We start from the raw sequence: 19,195 nt of genomic DNA, 5'->3' as shown, positions 1-19,195 counted from the left end.
TTTTCCACTTTCAATTTGAGTGTGACTCCAAATCCAGACCTCCATGGGTTGATAAATTGGATTTCCATTGATTCTTTTTGTGTGATTTTGTTGTCAGCACATTCAACTATGTAAAGAAAAAAGTATTTAATAAGATTATTTATTTCATTCAGATCTAGGATGTGTTGTATATATACACACACATTTTTATTTCATTAAATACTTACTGCCTTTTCTTGTTGGCACAATTAAAGTGGCCATTGATTAAAATTCAATATCTTTTGATGGAGTTTTGAAATCGGCTTTTATTTAGGTTTCCTCGCTGCCGTACGAACGTGACGTCATCTGTGCTGCTGGCAAAATACTAGCGCTAAAATTACAACAATTCCCGTCTTTTGGTCCAATGTCTATGGCGATATACAATGGAGGAAAGCATGGAAAATTGCAAAAAAATATTATATCAGTAACAAGGTAAAGGAAGTTTAATTTAAAATGTTACATAGAATGTATCCTGTGGAACATGTTTTGGAAAGATTCAAGCTGAATATTGACTATAAATGTAATTTCTGTGGAATGGCGGAGACCATTTTGCGTTTGTTTTTATAGTATAATTTTTGGGGATTGACAAACAGAATTTTGTTACAAAAAATAGGACCGGTTGTACTATTTAATTGTTTTGATATAATGATTTAGTTCAGACAATGTGACATTGATAAAGATGTGGTATATTTAATTCAACTGCTAATAATATTAGGTACATTTCATATTCACAAATGCAAATGGTCTAATTCAAAACCTAACTTTCACATTAGAAATGAATTTAAACAATATGGCACTACTTTAACTAAAATGAAAAACAAAAAAAGCAATTAAAACTTGTTGTAATTATTAATGAATATGATTTGTTTGTTTAGGATTCCTGGCAACGTAAATAGTTTGTATGTATGCTTGTTTGCACGTGCCTATTCCTCTTGTTTGTTGATATTTGTTAATAATAAAACAATTAAATGTTCTAACATTACGCTACAGTATCATGTCTACTAGCTATCATGTTAAGTGAGCCAGATGGCAAGGGTCTGAGAGCAGAGGGAAGGAAGTAAGTCAACTACTAGATAACTATGAAATCAACTTGTTTAGCTAGTAAAGTTAGCTAGCTAACTTGCAAGCTTACCGTTTGAAAGCTCATGTTTCCGAAGTAGTCCGAACAACCTGGCTAGTGACGTGTTAGCAACAGGTTTGCCTCTGACTGACCGACCATATCCCACACCGCAGTGCGATTGACTGGGTTTTGGTTGAAGAAAATAATTATCTAGCTCGCTAGGTCCCTGGAGGGAAATAAGCAGAAACACGACAGGTGGGTGGATTTTCAATTAAGTAAGTTTGTTTGTAGCTTCCTGTATTTGCGAACGTTAACGACTAACGTTAAAGGCTTAGACAGGATAAACATTCAAGCCAGACCGCTTTTGTATTTACGGTAGCTCATGTTAGCTAGCTTGCTATAACAGTTAAACTGAGACAGCCAGCTGAGTAACGTTATCTGGTGCTTGTTTAACGTTAAACTCACAGTTGCAGATAAAAACGTAAGGATATGGCTTGGTGTGTATACTAACGTTACCGCAGTTTAAGTAATCCAGCAGCTAACGTTAGCTAGCTACATTTAGCTAATTGTCAGCTAGTTACTGTAAATTAGCTAGTTGGTATTTCTTTTTATCGATCTCTGATCCGCTTATGGTTTCACATTCTACAATATTGCAATGTGTATGTTAGCTGGTTGTCTGTTTTTCTTACTTAGCGTCTTGACTTCAGTCTGTAGAGTGTAACTTGGGTCCCTGAGACTAACGTTAGACAGTCAACTAACGTTCGTTATTCTAAGAATTAGCTAACATTAGCTAGTAATCTAATGTCAGAATAGTAATACGAATTGCCCTGGCCTGAGACCACATTGCAGCCAAATGACTCGTTACTGTATTTCAAAGAATTGAGTTAGAAATCGAAGTTATGTACCGAGTGTGTCAAAAAGTTGGTACGCCTGGTTCAATTTTCTTTGTACTCATGCGGAGGTGCGTCAGAGCTAGATTGGCTGTTGAAATAAGTATTATGATGGAGGATGTTTTTCTCTCTTTCCTGGGCGATAAGTGCTCGAATTAACCATCATCTGACAGGACATTCATGACTAAATAGGCTACACATTTTTTTTTTCATCCCCCAAAAGTCTTAAACAGCGACTAATGTATTCAGAGGTTCAAGTATGTCTTTGTTCCCATAAGACAGTTTTGGAAATATTTTTCCTCTGCAAAACGGGCTAAACCAGACTGTCATTGACATAAAAGTTACTAACACACCCACACAAAGCCAAGGCACAACACAGGAAATGTGGTTTTATTTGACACATTCCATAACTTTTTTTACGACATGAACTCCTGTAGTGTTACTCAGTGTGAGTACAGTAACTTTAGCTAGCCTATGTGTATCTGGACCACACTGCCAAATATAACCTAATTTCCTCCTGAGAGCAGACATAAGTCTAAAGGTGTTGTCTATATTCAGTGTTTCTTCAAGGATTTATTTCAGCGGCGGTGGCAAAGTTAGGAGGGGGGGGTTGCAGAAATATTTTGTTCTGAAGATACTTTACTGCAACTCTACACATTTTGCAATGGGGCAGAGAGAATATTTCACCGTTTTAAAGTTAGTTTCCTGCAAGTCTACACATTTTGTCACGGGACTGACAGATGTGGCAACCTGCACGCATTTTGCGTATCAAGCCCACAATTTGAGGTCAAAGTAGCTGGTATGAAAAACGACCCTAAAATAAGCAAAAAGTCTTCTAGTTGGGCTTCCATAGTCGTAGCACCCAGAGTTTTCTTTAGTACTATTTTACTACACCGATCTGGATGGTAGCTCTCCACTTTGTCTGTTGATACCACTGATGTGTGAGCGAAAAGGGTAGGGAAAATGGAGAACGGTTTGCCAAATACATTTTCCAAAATTGTATGTGTTAGTCAAGCACATATATTATTTCGTAGTTAGCTCCTTAGCTAAATCGTCATTATGACAAAGGTAGTTAGCTAAAGCGTTTAGTCAACTAAGCAAGAACACTTTCTTGCCCGCACATGCTTTGATCTCTGCAACAGTAGTAGGTGCGAGACATTGACGAGCAAGGAAACGTGCGGCGTTGCGTGGATTGAAACAGACATGGCAGAGAGAGCTGTTCTTCTAATACCGTCCTTCAAAGAAATGTATGTTGGACTGTTAAAGATTAGTAGGCCTATGTTTAATTAATCAGTTCTTGATCTGTCCTCTTGATATCGGTGTGTGTCAACAGTAGACTGCTAATGATGTGATAATAGCCTAGTCAGCTCACCAATGACGAGGCATATTGAATGAATTGTAGCCTAGTAGTCAGACCTAACTTGATGGATGAGGTCAGGGATGGAGATCTGAAACAAGCTTATAGGCCGTGTTCAGTTGTTTCATGTTCTAAATACAGTAGGCTAAACTACTACATTGCATCTAGTAATTTAATGATTATTTTAGCCCCAAACAAAATGAAGCATCCAGTTTACATTTTCACTAGACTATCCACATAGACTCCTATTAATTACAATAATCATTACATTTTAAATGTAACCTAGGAAAAAATTGAAAGTGTAATTGAGACCACCTCAATTTCATTAAGGACCAAACACTAGACTATTGTGTTGGGCAACATTGTTTGATGTCATTCAAATCAAATCAAATGTATTTATATAGCCCTTCGTACATCAGCTGATATCTCAAAGTGCTGTACAGAAACCCAGCCTAAAACCCCAAACAGCAAGCAATGCATGTGAATGAAGCACGGTGGCTAGGAAAAAGGTCCTTCACAGTTTTATTTGAGACGACTGTACAACCATCCAGATTAATTGTCAGATTCAGATTCAAGTCAAGATTCAATTTAAGACTATAGGTTTCAGGAAGTGGCAGTTACAGGTTTAAAATAATGCAAAATGCATCGTCGTGAGGTCTGGGGCCAGGAGGTGCCACTTCAGTGATGAAGTGATACTCATAGAAATTCTTCACGGTTGGCAGGTCTGGACTGAGAGAGAAATTGCAGTTTTTATGCTAATTTCCTGTGATTCTACACATTTTGCCATTGGGCTTAAAGAAATTGCAACTTCAAAGCTATACTGAACAAAAATACACAGTGGCCTCCCTCATTCTTAAATGGAAGAAGTTTGGAAGCACCAACACTCTTCCTAGAGCTGGCCGCCCGGCCAAACAGAGCAATCGGGGCAGAAGGGCCTTGGTCAGGGAGGTGGCCAAGAACCCAATGGTAACACTGACAGAGCTCTAGAGTTCCTCTGTGGAGATGGGAGAACCTTCCAGAAGGACAACCATCTTTGCAGTACTCCACCAATCAGGCCTTTATGGTAGAGTGGCCAGATGGAAGCCACTCCTCAGTAAAAGGCACAAGACAGTCCGCTTGGAGTTTGCCAAAAGGACTCTTGACTCTTTGGCCTGAATGCCAAGCGTCACATCTGGAGGAAACTGGGCACAATCCCTACGGTGAAGCATGGTGGTGGCAGCATCATGCTGTGGGGATATTTTTCAGCAGCAGGGAATGGGAGACAAGTCAGGATCCAGGGAAAGATGAACGGTGCAAAGTACAGAGAGATCCTTGATGAAAACCTGCTGTAGAGCGCTCAGGACCTCAGACTGGGGCAAAGGTTCACCTTCCAACAAGACAACGACCCTAAGCACACAGCCAAGACAACTCAGCAGTGGCTTCGGGACAAGTCTCTGAATGTCCTTGAGTGGCCCAGCCATAGCCCGGACTTGAACCCGATCGAACATCTCTGGAGAGACCTGAAAATAGCTGTGGAGAGACCTGAAAATAGCTGTGCAGCGACGCTCCCCATCCAACCTGACAGAGCTTGAGAAGATCTGCAGAGAAGAATGGGAGAACCTCCCCATATACAGGTGTGCCAAGCTTGTAGCGTCATACTCAAGAAGACTCGAGGCTGTAATCGCTGCCAAAGGTGCTTCAATAAATTACTGAGCAAAGGTTCTGAATACTTATGTAAACGTGATATTTCAGTTTTTTATTTGGTATAAATTTGCTAAAAAAATATGTTTTTGCTTTGTCATTTTAGAATAAGGCTGTAACGTAACAAAATGCATTCTAGGGCTCATCTCAACCTTAGCTCTGCAGGTGTACTGTACTCTACTTGAAAACATTCTGTCAGAGCTCACAGAAGCTATGATTTACTGTCATTCTAAATTATGTCTACTGTATTCTCTTCCCCAGTTATGATTAGCTTATTTTGAATCTCTCATAGCAGAGTTCATTCAGGTTTTTTTTGCCTCATTTGTCTCTTTCTGAAAGGTAGTCCCTACTGAATTTAATTTAGTGAAATCTTGTTCAGATTTAGAATTTGTTATTTGTACTTTAAAAAGCAAATGAGTTGTTTGCAAGGGCAATGACAGTTGTGCAATGCAATTCTTACAGCCAGTGGTTTCTCCTCCCTGCTGTTCCTGGACCCTCCATTAACAGTGCACGTTTAGCAAAGCTGTTTCCTGTCAACAACCACTGCCTCAATTTATCAGACCCCTGCTGGCTGTATAACACTCTTTCCCTTTACTCTAATTCCTTCTTTTCTCCTCCATGTTCTATTTGTTATGCAAGTTGTAAATTGGACTATTTTTGTGTTAGTCTGTTTTTCTTCCTTTAAAATGTGTGTTATGGTATTTCTCTGTGTGTTTGCATAAATACTAAATGGTTTTCCAGTGGGAGGTAGGAGAGTGTGGAGGTCTATGCTATACTTTGATGTATGCAGCCTCAGGGTCTACAGGAAACAGTTCCTTCCTTCGTAATGACACCAAATTGTGCTCTCTTCTCAGGCTCTTCCTACTCCTTACTCGTGTGATATGACATCACTGCATGGTTACCACAGAAACCAGGGCTCAGTTCAGACGGTTGACAGCCAGTCAGGTGAGTGAGGATGGGATTGCCCATACTAAGAAGAAACTGCTGCCAAAGCAGAATTAGATAATTGCGCCACCAACTAGTTCTGTGCGTTTAGTGATGCACAGGTTGACTCATAACCCGCAGTCCCTGCAATTTTATTACGGGTTTAGGGTCATTGAATATTGTGTAGACATATGGCGGGTTGAATACAGTTCTGTTGTAAGTGCGTAATCCCTACGACCGGTCAAACTGATGTCATTTGGAAATTGGGACATAAATGACTTTTTTAAACTGCATTTTCTCCCAGGTCCCTAAACGTCTTTGCTCCGTGAAATTAACAGAGATGACAGAGAACTTTACAGATTATAGCTAGATTGAAGCATTCAGTCTAGTGATTTATGACATTCTGGTGAGCAAGAGTTTATTTAGTCTTCTAGGGCAACATATAATGACAGAAGAGAAGCTGCATGTATCTAATTATAGACAAGTTGACTAACAAATAGCCTACCAAGATGTCAGAAATTATAAGCAGAAACATATCTAAATCGGACAAAAACAGTCCTGCACCCCCAGTCAAAAAAAAATTCTGCTGTCTTGGACTGTAATTTACAGCACATTTTCTGTATTAGCGAGTTAGCGTCGGGTTCGCGTCTCAGATTTTCACTTTAGCACTTATAGTCGGGTGGTTGCGGATGGGTTATTAGCAATTGCGGGCGGGTGTGGGTGAATAAAAAGCTGACCCGCGCACTACTACTTTGTGTTCTCCTCTCAATGTAGGCGAGCAGTCAATCTGTTACAGAGTAGCCTAACTCGAGAAGAACATGTGGAATGCATTATGAGATCTGCAGGAGCCTATAAAGGGCAGCAGTCCACCAAAAATATCTGCTTGTTGACATTGTTGCTCTCCCTCTTCTACCCGTACTGACCATAACCCTTGTGCTCCCGAGTGGCGCAGCGGTCTAAGGCGTTGCATCTCAGTGCTAGAGGTGTCACTACAGACCCTGGTTCGATTCCAGGCTGTATTACAACCGGCCGTGATTGGGAGTCCCATAGGACGGCGCACAATTGGCCCATCGTCATCCGGGTTTGGCCGGGTAAGGCCGTAAATTGTAAATAAGAATTTGTTCTTAACTGACTTGCCTAGTTAAATGTAAAATAAGAGGGAACATCTGATTTTACTCAGTGTTTATAGTTATTACATACATCCCTTATGTACAACCACAACACATCTCCCAAGTGAACAGTTCTCTGATAACCATTCACAACAGGAATCTAGCAAGTTTAGAGATATTGTTAGTGGGGGAGGAGCAAAATATCTTAATTACTCATATCGTTTTTCAATGGAATTCCCCTTTTACTGTCAGAGGCCAGACCTGTCTTGCATTACCACACTGACTTATGGAAAACACTCCTAGGAGAGTGAGCCTTCCTGCATCTGCCTCTCTGATACTGTTGTCTGATGCAGCTCTGTAATCTTCAGATTACTGTTGATCCTCAAAACAACCACCAGACAGTCATTGAGCTGTCAGGATTTCTGCTGTCTCACCTGTAGAAGTAGTCTGAGGTTCACTAGCTATGCTGCCAATGAACTGAACCCTTCCCATATCCAGGGAACTGAACCCTCCAGAGGAGATGGATCTCTCCCTCTCCCCCTGGCTGAGGCCTGCCATACTGATGATTGGCCTCTGTTTAACAGCACATCTGCTTCTAGAGCAGCCAGCCACAACTCTGGGTGCATGACTCCTCCAAAGGTAAAGTCCAGAGTGATGCCCAGATAGAGGAAGTTAAGTCTGCCTTGGTTCTCCCATGTCCCTGATGTGAAGGCCACAGTCCTAGTACAGTCATTGCATTGCATCAGAGAGAGAAGTGGCAGTAGGACTCACTAAGTAGTATACATCATTTATTGGATTATGGTTTTACTGCTAGACGTACAGTTAATGGCCAAGGTTGCTGATAGAGATTTGTACATTTCTCTCTAGGTGTTTTTCACAGGGATGGCTGCACAAGTGGAGGTACAGACTGGGGAGGTGGGAAGGACCGGTGTAGGGGGGCGACTGCACCTCAGCCCTCTGGCTGACTCCAGCAACAAGAGCCTAACAGAGGGCCCATCCAACACCCAGGGCTCCCTCATCATCACTCCAGAGTCCAGTAAGCCTGTCCCTGCACCCAAACCACGGCTCACTCCCAAACCTTTTGCTGTGGAGAAAACCCCCACCATCCGGCCCATACTTGCTCCTAAGCCTAATACCAAGCCCCGACCAGAGCCCACTCGCCCTACTTTTTACAAACCTGACCCTCCCAACGGCCCAAAACCTCAGCCGCCGAATGTCACCAGCAAACACAGGCCAGTGTCGACCAACCACAGCCGTCCTGCTCCTACCTCCTACAAACCCTCTCCCAAGTTGAGCACGGGACAAACCACCAAGCCTGTAGCCCAGCCCTTCAAACCCGCCCCTCTAACACTTGGGGACCCCAGCAAACCAACTCCTTCCCAACCGGTGGGGCGTCAGAAGCCAGCTGCGGCAGGCTTGTCCCACTCACAAGGCCCTAAGAAACCCCCTTCAGTGGAATGGTCCGGATCCACCAAACAGGAGAAGGAATGTGGCAAAACAGCATCCAGTATCAGAGCTGGAGGAGCCTATTTGACCAGAGCCAAGTCAATGAGCTTCCTCCGTCAGATAGGGCTAGAGGGGGAGGAGAGGAAGGAGGATGAAGGGCCAGAGGTAACAGTCCAACTCCGAACCCAGTCTACAGGCTCCAGGCCTAGACCTGTGTCGGCTATCTTCCTGCCCTCTCCCACTCAGGCTGAGTCGTCCACCCCAGCTGATCGCTGGGTCGGGAGACGGCCCCTTTCAGCCGACCTCACCTCCAAGTTTGAGTCCATTGGCTTGTCGCTGCACCGTGGCTCTCCTGCCAAGACTGGCAGCAAGGAAAACACTCCAGAGGAGGGGGCACTGCTACGGAGGAGAGAGGGGGAGACGGGAGCAGAGGGGACGATTGTTACACCACAGGCCCCAGACAGCAAGCCTTCAGCCTTAGCACGAGGGAGCGAGAAGAAAAAAGAGGAAGAGAAGGATGAGGGAAAGGGTGGAGGAAGCATTAAGAGACGGATCAGTCTCTTGCTCGATTCCTCTTCTTCCTCTCCTGTGGTTCCTCTCCGTGTTGCTGCCCAAGGACCGGAGCATCACTCTCCAGTGCAGCCAGTCCCAGAGGCAGATGTACCACTGGGTGGTGTTAAACAGCGAATCAAGAAGCTGACAGAAGAAACTGTTACGCCACCTGCTCAGACCCTGGCTGTTAAACCCCGCCCTCTGCCCCCTGACCTGACCAAAAGGTAGGAGCTCCTCACCACCTTCAGTCTGCCTGTCTCTGTCATGTTTATGACTCTCCCATTGTCATTACCGGTCTTGTGGGATGTGTGTGTGTTTCTCTTCATCAGGTTTGGCTCTGAGAAGTCCACAGACCTCGGCAGTCCCTCTCCTAGTAAGGCGGCAGACCGCCATGAGAGTGACACTGATCCTCAAGGGAGGGTAAGAGAGGTTGTGGAATTTGCTTAGATTAACATAGGTGATTTGGTGAAGGATTGCAGTGAGCCTTGTGAGAATTTCTCTAACTCCTGTGCCAACCAGACAAACCCAGAGGAAACACTGCTGTCTTTAATAGGCCAACAATGAGGTTACAGTTAAATCCTTGGTCCTCAGTAAACAAAGTCAAGTTTTCTATTTGGCTGTAAATATAGAATGAGACCAATTCCAGCAACTTACTAATGCCCAATCCAATTCGAGTTTACTGCCCTTAAAGCAAATGATCAGAGTTATGTTAAGTTGATTGATACATTTAATCAACCATCATTAGTGGCGCAGTGGTCTAAGGCACTGCATCGCAATGCAAGAGGTGTCACTACAGACCCGGGTTCGATCCCGGGCTGTATCACAACCGTCCGTGATTGGGAGTCCCATGGGGCGGCGCACAATTGGCCCAGCATCGTCCGGGTTAGGGGAGGGTTTGGCCGGGATAGGCCGTCATTGTAAATAAGAATTTTGTTCTTAACTGACTTGCCTAGTTAAATAAAGGTTAAGTAAAAAAAAAAATTAAACAAACCAGTTAAATGATCTTGATTGAGTTAAGTGAAGTGCCTCTGTTACACCACTGGGGGGACTGGATGGCTTGTACTGTATGTTCCACATCTTGTTTTACAGTCACTTTGTTTGATGAGCAACATCTAAGGATGGCTTTGTGAATACAGTGTATTCCTTTATTTTAATAGAAAAATAACTTGTTTAGGTTTCTGACATTTAATGTAATGAATATTCAATAGTTTCTTAGTTTGCCCCTGTAAGCCTAAAAGGCCTAAGCAAAATGCCCATTATAAGGACTATATTCCTGGAAAATTCTGATTTGCATTTCATGTCTCAAACACTCTGGGCACCATTTTTTTCTCTGAATCAGTCTTTGTCTTGGAGCATACAAGCGAAGACAACGTCACTGCCACAAAGGTACAAAGAGCTTTGAAATCAAAGCCAGGGCATTAGTCATCTCTGGTGGTTCTTTGTGCGTTATGAAACATGCTGAGAGTGAAGCACTGGGAAAAGGTCAACACAGTGAGGCTTTGATTACCACCTCAGCACCACACCCTCTTTCATGGGCCCAACAAAGGAGTGGGATCCACTTTCTGCCCAGACACAGTTGCCTCACTCAATCACTTGTCTTTGTATCACCCTCTCTTTTTCTCTGTCATTATATAATACTAACAGCAAATAATACTAAGTTCATGATGATCATGCAGACAGTGTCCAGAATTTGAATTAACTTGGGCCAACTCTTTGAATTACTTTAATTCTAGGGGCAGGACTCAGTCTTCATCTTCAGTGACCAAAGGAAGGTGGATGAAGACACCAGAGGGTCCAAAGAGCAGCCCACCCAGACCTCTTCTGACCCCTCAGCTGGAAGGACTGCGGCACAGCGGGGGCTGGAGATGGAGGCCCAGGAGAGCCACCCGAGCTGTGGGGTGCAGACTGTGCGAGCAGCCCTATTTGAGAACGTGGTTGAGAGACACAGCGTGCTGGTGATGGATGAGGACAGAGCGCAGATCAACACAAAGAGCTGTCCCAGGAGAAGTGTCTCTCTCAAACTGGGGGATGGGGAGAAAGGCAGCAGCCTGGTCACCTCCCCCTACCGCGAGCCTGTGTCTCCCTCCAGCCCAGTTCGTGTGGAGCACTTGTTTGACACGGTGCACGCGGTGGGAGAGAGGAGAGCCGTTAGTGAGATTGTCCCCTCGGCTCAGCTGGAGGACAAGGCCATGACCCTCCGTTCCAGGCATTCTGAGGGGAACAGGCCAGCTAGAGCTGAGCCAGTGGAGAAGAGACCTGCTCGGGTCCAAGGAGACCTCAGTTCGGCTCAGATGGGAGCACCAGCCTCCCAACATGAACAGGGACCACGCTACCTCAGGGTTGGAGCTCTGCAGAAGTGGAATACCGCTGAGGTGCATAGGGGAGCAGAGGTAGAGAAAGGAAGGCAAAGGGAAATGGAAAAGGAGAGACACATGGAGAGGGAGCGAAAGGAGGAGGAGAAAGAGAGGCAGAGGGAAGCGGAGAGGAGGATGCAAATGGCTGTAGAGAGGGAAAAGCCGAGAGAGCAGGACAGGGAGAGAGAGGAAGTGGCCGCACCGAAGCGTTTGAAAATGCTGGAGGCAGATGAGCAGCCACCCAAACCCAGGGCCACCTACTTTGCTCTGACTGGTCAGATCCAGGAAGTAATATCCCATGGGGATGAGGGAACAGAGAGAGGGGACATGGAAGTGCCCTTTGACGATTTCTCTGTGATGTCTGGACAATGGGGTTCTCAAGGGAAGGTAAAAAGGAACCCCTCTCTAGGCAAAACATTTGGGAAAAGCGCTCAAGGTCAAGAACAAGAAGAGGAAGTGATGGAGAAGATGCAAGCACAGGAAAGGAAGAGAGAAACGGCATGGGACAGAAAGACCGGGATGGATGAGATGGAAATAGAAAAACAGAGAGAATTGGAGAGGGAGAAAGAACGTCAGAGTGAGAGAAAGGAGTTTGAGAGGGAGAAACAGAGACAGCTGGAACTTGAGATACAAAAACAGTTAGAATATGCTAGAAAGAGAGAGATGGAGAAGCAGAGAGAGTTAGAAAAGGAGAGACAAAATGAGTTGGAAAAGGAGACACAGAGAGAGTTGGAAAGACAGTGTGAGCTGGAGAGGGAGAGACGGTGTGAGCTGGAGAGGGAGAGACGGTGTGAGCTGGAGAGGGAGAGACGGTGTGAGCTGGAGAGGGAGAGACGGTGTGAGCTGGAGAGGGAGAGACGGTGTGAGCTGGAGAGGGAGAAAGAGTTTAAAAGGGAGAGGCAGCGCCAGTTCGACTTAGAGAGACAGAAGAAGTTGGAGAGACAGATGGTTGAAGAGTTGGAGGAAATAAAAGAAATGGAGAGAAGGCAACTGTTTAGGTTTGAAAAGCAGAAGCAGGCTGAGAGAGAGAGACAACAGCTTCTGGACCTTGAAAAGCAGATACTGAGAGAGAAGATGGAGAGAGAGGAGCAGGAGAAGATGAGACAACAGGCAATACAACAGGAGGTAGACCTGGAGAGACAGAGGGAGTTGGAGCGGGAGAGACAGAGGGAGTTGGAGCGGGAGAGACAGAGGGAGTTGGAGCGGGAGAGACAGAGGGAGTTGGAGCGGGAGAGACAGAGGGAGTTGGAGCGGGAGAGACAGAGGGAGTTGGAGAGACAGAGGGAGTTGGAGCGGGAGAGTGTAGACGAATTGGAGATAATAAAGGAGCTGGAGAGAAGACAACTGTTTGAGAAACAGAATGAGAGAGAGAGACAACAGAGACTGAGGGAGAAGATGGAGAAAGAGGAGCAGGAAAATATGAGACAGGTAGCTAGACAACAGGAGGCAGAGAGACAGAGAATCCTGGAGAGACAGAGGAGAGAGAACCAGGAGAGGGGGGTGCTGGACTCCTTACCTCTCAGACCTAAAGTACTGAATCTAGACTCTGTGTCTCTGGGTGACCTGCACTCCAGAGGCAGTCCCCACTCCCCTGGTGCCCGATGGAAGCATCCATCTCCCCGGGGAGAGGACCACTACAGGCCTGGCATCCTGGACATAGACTCATTCAGGTCCCAGACCCAGACGCAGCCCTCGCCCACTAGAGAGGTGTTCCCTGTCGCTAGCATCAAGGGCTCAGACCCAGGTAGTGGGATGAGATCCCACACTCCAGAGAGGGAAGTTAGCCGTAGGGTGGGTGCAGTGGGGCGACCCAGCCCAGTGTGGGCCCCCTCTCAGCAGGAGCAGTGGGAGCAAAGGCTAGGATTCAATGAGGAATCGGTGGATAGGCCCACGGCTGGACCAGAACCACCCAGGAAGCCTGCCAATAAACCCAGCCTGGAGCAGCTCCTCCACAGGCAGTTGGACAGGGCCACGGCCCCCATTCTGGTCCCAGAGAGACGCTGGTCTGGTATGCCCAGTGAAGCATCCTTCCCCAGGAGAGAGCCCCACAGCCCTGGGTCCCCCATGGAGCAGACCTGGTTCCCCCAGGACTCAGAGCCCCAGGGGCACAGGGTAGAGGCCAGAGGACAGAGGAGATCTCAGGGCTCCCAGGTAAGAAAAGTATCTTATAGAGAGACCTAGGCTATGTGAGTGAATTGCATCTACAGAGCACAAAATTCAGTGAATTCAACCAGTAATAATGGCTAATTAAAGAAGGACCATCGCTTACTTACTCCATCTTTATTTGTATTGTTTTACTGCATTAGGAGAGTAACATACTCAGACCTTTCGGCTTTCACCGCCTTCACGGTGTTGGTTAAAATCTTACAATCAGGAACAACTTTTGCTTCTAACCAGGTTAGTCATCTGCCAATCAGGGATGGCTTCTCTCGTCTACCTGTATCAGGGCTCTCCAACCCTGTTCCTGGAAAGCTACCCTCCTGTAGGTTTTCATTTGAACCCTGTTCCTGGAAAGCTACCCTCCTGTAGGTTTTCATTTGAACCCTGTTCCTGGAAAGCTACCCTCCTGTAGGTTTTCATTTGAACCCTGTTCCTGGAAAGCTACCCTCCTGTAGGTTTTCATTTGAACCCTGTTCCTGGAAAGCTACCCTCCTGTAGGTTTTCATTTGAACCCTGTTCCTGGAAAGCTACCCTCCTGTAGGTTTTCATTTGAACCCTGTTCCTGGAAAGCTACCCTCCTGTAGGTTTTCATTTGAACCCTGTTCCTGGAAAGCTACCCTCCTGTAGGTTTTCATTTGAACCCTGTTCCTGGAAAGCTACCCTCCTGTAGGTTTTCATTTGAACCCTGTTCCTGGAAAGCTACCCTCCTGTAGGTTTTCATTTGAACCCTGTTCCTGAAAGCTACCCTCCTGTAGGTTTTCATTTGAACCCTGTTCCTGAAAGCTACCCTCCTGTAGGTTTTCATTTGAACCCTGTTCCTGGAAAGCTACCCTCCTGTAGGTTTTCATTTGAACCCTGTTCCTGGAAAGCTACCCTCCTGTAGGTTTTCGCTCAAACCCCAGTTTGGGTTGGAGTGACAATCTACGGTTAAGTAGCTCTCCAGGAACAGGGTTGGAGTGAAAACCTACAGGATGGTAGCTCTCCAGGAACAGGGTTGGAGTGACAACCTACAGGATGGTAGCTCTCCAGGAACAGGGTTGGAGTGACAACCTACAGGATGGTAGCTCTCCAGGAACAGGGTTGGAGTGAAAACCTACAGGATGGTAGCTCTCCAGGAACAGGGTTGGAGTGACAATCTACAGGATGGTAGCTCTCCAGGAACAGGGTTGGAGTGACAACCTACAGGATGGTAGCTCTCCAGGAACAGGGTTGGAGTGACAATCTACAGTACGGTAGCTCTCCAGGAACAGGGTTGGCGAGCCCTGACCTGTATACATGTTACAATCACAAAGGAAGTACAGAATGGTAAGATATGGGAGCGGGCTCAGAAGGCAGTTGGGAGTGTCAGGCGTGAACCGTTCAATAATCAATTACCTTAGGTGTACTTTATGAGTTAGCCCCACATATTTATGAACAGCTTGGTGTCCTTTGTGGCAAGCTATCTCATAAATTGTTATAAGGTATACCCAAGTAAGCGGACACCTAAGGCAATTAAATTGATTCTTTAATGGTTCATGCCTGATACTTTTGGCCATGTAGTGTATGTGTGACTTTCAACATGGCACCGTTATAGGATGCCATCTTTCCAACAAGTCAGTTTGTCAGATTTCTGCCCTGCTAGAGCTGTCCCGGTCAACTGTAAGTACTGTTATTGTGAAGTGGAAACATCTAGAAGCAACAATGGCTCAACCGCGAAGTGGTAGGCCACACAAGCTCACAGAACAGGTCCGGCGAGTGCTGAAGCACGTAGCGCGTAAAAATCCTCTGTCCTCGGTTGCAACACTACCGACTTCCAGACTACCTCTGGAAGCAACGTCAGCACAATAACTGTTCCTGCGGGAGCTTCATGAAATGGGTTTCCGTGGCTGAGAAGCTTCACACAAGCTTAAGATCGGCATGCGCAATGCCAAGGTCGGTTGAAGTGGTGTTAAGCTCGCCGCCATTGGACTCTGGAGCAGTGGAAACCCATTCTCTGGAGTGATGAATCACACTTCAGTCGCTGGCAGTCCGACGGAAGAATCTGGGTTTGGCGGATGCCAGGACAACGCTACCTGCCCCAATGCATAGTGCCAACTGTAAAGTTTGGTGGAAGAGAGATAATGGTCTGGGGCTGTTTTTCATGGTTCAGGCTAGGCCCCTTAGTTCCAGTGAAGGGAAATCTCAACGCTATGGCATACAATGACATTCTAGACAATTCTGTGGCAACAGTTTGGGTAAGGCCCTTTCTTGTTTCAGCATGACAATGCCCCCGTGCACAAAGTGCGGTCCATGCAGAAATGGTTTGTCGAGATTGGTGTGGAAGAACTTGACTGGCCTGCACAGAGCCCTGACCTCAACCCCATCGAACAACTTTGTGATGAATTGGAACTCCGACTGCAAGCCAGGCCTAATCGGCAAAAAAATCAGTGCCTGACCTTGTGTCTGAATGGAAGCAAGTCCCTTCAGCAAGGTTCCAACAAATAAATAGTTGAAAGCCTTCCCAGAAGAGTGGTGACTGTTATAGCAGCAAAGGGGGGACCAGCTCCATATTAAGGCCCATGATTTTAGAATGAGATGTTCGACGAGCAGGTGTCCACATACCTTTGGCCATGTAGTGTACTCTCAATTGTCTTCCGTGCCCACTTCCATATCCTATAATTCTGTATGTTTTGTGTGATTGTAACATGTAGACCAGAGAAGCCATCCCTGATTGGTAAATGACTAACTACCCTGATTAGAAGCACCTGAACGGTGCTCACCTGTGTTCCCTAGAAAAGTTGTTCCTGATTCTAAGATTTGAACCTGCACACTGAAGGCAAAAGCCGAAACATCGGTGTGTGTTGTTCTCCTAATGCACTAAAATAATCTTTGTGTGCGGACCCATCTCCCTTTTTACCTATGTGAATTTAACCAGAACAAGGGCTTTCATGTAAACATTCCATTTAATTCTACTATCCCTGTGTCTTAGGAGCTGAACCGGATGAGGTCCCGCAGCGTGTCCCGTCGATCAGCCCCGTCTGAGAGTGCTGTGGAGGGGAGCCTGTCCAGGATGAGGAGCAGGAGTGCACATAGAGAGAGGGGCCGACAGAGCTCGGTGAGTCATGATGCTCTGTTTCCATGCACACGGGTATAAACACACACAATCCCTGAATTTCTGACTCAAAGCTGGACGAGTTTCAGAAATGAGCTTCTGCTACAGTGAAATTACACTGCTTCAACATGGTAACAATTGGAGCCCCCTCGGGTTCTATGTTTAATCAACGTTTCCTTTCGAGCTGATTCTCACAGAAGACCCCAGTTATTTGGAAAAATAAGCTTGTATATAACTTTAGTTGCTGGGTTGGTTGTGTGTTTTTGTTACAGTAGGGTGGAGTAGGAATGCAGTTAGTTCACTGGGAGAGTTGAGTGCTATGCGGAGTAATGAGTTGATGAGTAATGTGAAAGGCATGGTCTCACTCATCTCCACCCTCTTTCACCTCATATAGCAGAGAAATTGAGGCCAGATATGTTCTCAGGTCTGTAATTCAGGATTGTCATTAGCTAATACGTGCATGTACTGCTCACTTTGACAGCATCCTGTTTGCATAACTGGAGGAAGTCTCTGCTGTGAAATTGGCCGTAGTGATATTGATATTACTTTTATTAAAGCTACAATATGTGACTTTTTGCGTGACCCACAAAATTCACATAGAAATGTGAGTTATAGATCTGTCATTCTCATTGAAAGCAAGTCTAAGAAGCAGTAGTTGTGTTCTATGTGCGCTATTTCTATGCTTCACGTCTTAAGTTTGGTTTTTCCGTCTTTTACTTTCGGTTTTGTACACGAGCTTCAAATAGCTGAAAAATACAATATTTTTGGTTATGGAAAATATATTTTACAGCGGTGTAGATGGTACAATGATTCTCTACACTTCACTTGCTTGCTTTGTCACATAAACTGAAATTAGGCGAACTATTAGAATTATAGCAACCAGGAAATGGCGGAGCGACTTCTGTGTAGTGCACCTTTAAAAGGATCGGACCCTTTTTTTCAATTTTCACCTAAAATGACATACCCAAATCTAACTTCCTGTAACTCAGGACCTGAAGCAAGGATATGCATATTCTTGATACCATTTGAAGGGAAACACTTTGAAGTTTGTGGAAATGTGAAATTAGTGTAGCAGAATAACACATTAGAACATTCTTCTACCAGATCTGTAATACAAATAAAAAAAACATGGTTTTTTTATGCAAGAGAAAGGCCAATATATGACCTAGGAATCCAGGCGCAATTTAGATTTGACACTAGATGGCAGCAGTGTATGTACAAAGTTTTAGACTGATTCAATGAACCATTGCATTTCTGTTCAAAATGTTGTTTCAAGACTGCCCAAATGTGCCTAATTTGGTTTGTTAATACATTTTCATGTTCATAATTGTGCACTCTCCTCAAACAATAGCATGGTATTCTTTCACTGTCATAGCTACTGTAAATTGGACAGTGCAGTTAAATAATTTTTAATCCAAGCTTTCTGCCCATATCAGATATGTCTATGTCCTGGGAAATGTTCTTGTTACTTACAACCTCATGCTAATCACATTAGCCTACATTCGCTAAACCGTCCCTCGGGGGGGACCGATCCTGTAGAGGTTTTAAGCACCGGTCTACATATCAGCCTGTGCTACAAAGGATTCCATCCAGAAACAAAACAAGTTTATATCGGCCCAAGTGTAAATGGCTGATTGGGAAATGTTTATAAGCATACCAATATATTCATTAGATGAGAAGAAAATGAATGGGGGGAAATGCAGCTTTGATTTGATAAGGCATGGCTGCTGTCCCAGTGTTATTCCATGATGACTTTTTGCGTGTGTTTCTGTCACCGCCTGCTGGTCTGTGGTTTTTGTGTAATACAATATGTTGAGAGCCTGAGTGGTGCAATTACCACAGCGATTCAGGGTTTCCTTGAGCCGGTAATAGCCAGCGTTTGGCCGTTTTTTTTTTAAATTATTTTTTATTAAAAGAAATCCCATTTGCAAGAATTATTTTTTGCCAATTTATTGATGGAAATACCAGCCGATGTAAATACATATGACTAGTCAAGCTTATCATCTATAGGTTCATTTGCATCATTTAGTGGAATTAAATTGGGGCGTGTGTACAGTATATTCGTTATGCATCTTATTTATCACAAACATACAGAGCCTTTGAGCGGAAAATCTGTCAGACGGCGTGAACTGCTGCTACAGCATCTCAAACAGCAAATGCATAGGCAACGGGAGGCAGGCTTCATCAGCGCGCTACGCAGCACTTTCCAATGAGCTGGAGGCAGTATGCACTTTGAAAACACACTTGATTGTTTAAAACCTGAACGTTTTACTACATATTATGAGGCATGTCTTACCTTGCTTTAAAGTAGCCTAGCCAAAATCAATTATTTTATACAAGCTTTCTTTGGTTGCTCAGTAGCCAGAGGCACAATCCTAGTCATATTACTAAGCAGCCCGTGCTCGTTGTTGCATATTAGATCTCCCTTCTTTCGAACAGATATTTTCATCTCTGTCACAGGAAACCGCTCACATGCGGTGTGCTTTTGACAACAGTGTTTTCCAGCTAATTGCATTATGGAACGAACATTCGCGAGTAGCCTACTGCATTGTGTGGATTGCTGCGCTTTTAATGT

The 19,195-nt window shown here is 45.0% G+C and overlaps 1 protein-coding gene across 9 annotated transcripts in view; it reads left to right on the top strand.

Annotated features, from left to right (window-relative positions):
• The first annotated feature begins 343 nt into the window (after positions 1-343).
• LOC106580217 (protein PRRC2C) overlaps positions 344-19,195 on the top strand; it is a 44,111-nt gene continuing 25,259 nt past the window's right edge. Inside the window, exons 1-8 of one of the 9 annotated variants that reach the window (XM_045703059.1) lie at positions 1,068-1,333; positions 5,860-5,950; positions 6,882-7,020; positions 7,537-7,677; positions 7,906-9,260; positions 9,366-9,456; positions 10,770-13,541; positions 16,498-16,623. In XM_045703059.1, the coding sequence (XP_045559015.1) occupies positions 7,663-7,677; positions 7,906-9,260; positions 9,366-9,456; positions 10,770-13,541; positions 16,498-16,623 (4,359 nt within the window). In that variant the 5' untranslated portion in view covers positions 1,068-1,333; positions 5,860-5,950; positions 6,882-7,020; positions 7,537-7,662. Of the gene's footprint in view, positions 451-1,051; positions 1,354-1,413; positions 1,560-5,859; positions 5,951-6,881; positions 7,021-7,536; positions 7,678-7,905; positions 9,261-9,365; positions 9,457-10,769; positions 13,542-16,497; positions 16,624-19,195 lie in introns of those variants that run through there. The other 8 variants (XM_045703052.1, XM_045703051.1, XM_045703053.1 and 5 more) reach the window with 8 other exon arrangements.

The sequence above is a fragment of the Salmo salar genome, chromosome ssa20 (genome assembly GCF_905237065.1).
Source record: "Salmo salar chromosome ssa20, Ssal_v3.1, whole genome shotgun sequence".
Classification (NCBI taxonomy): domain Eukaryota; kingdom Metazoa; phylum Chordata; class Actinopteri; order Salmoniformes; family Salmonidae; genus Salmo; species Salmo salar.
The sequence above is the reverse complement of the archived record's forward strand: the minus strand, read 5'-3'. Positions and strand labels throughout refer to the sequence as shown.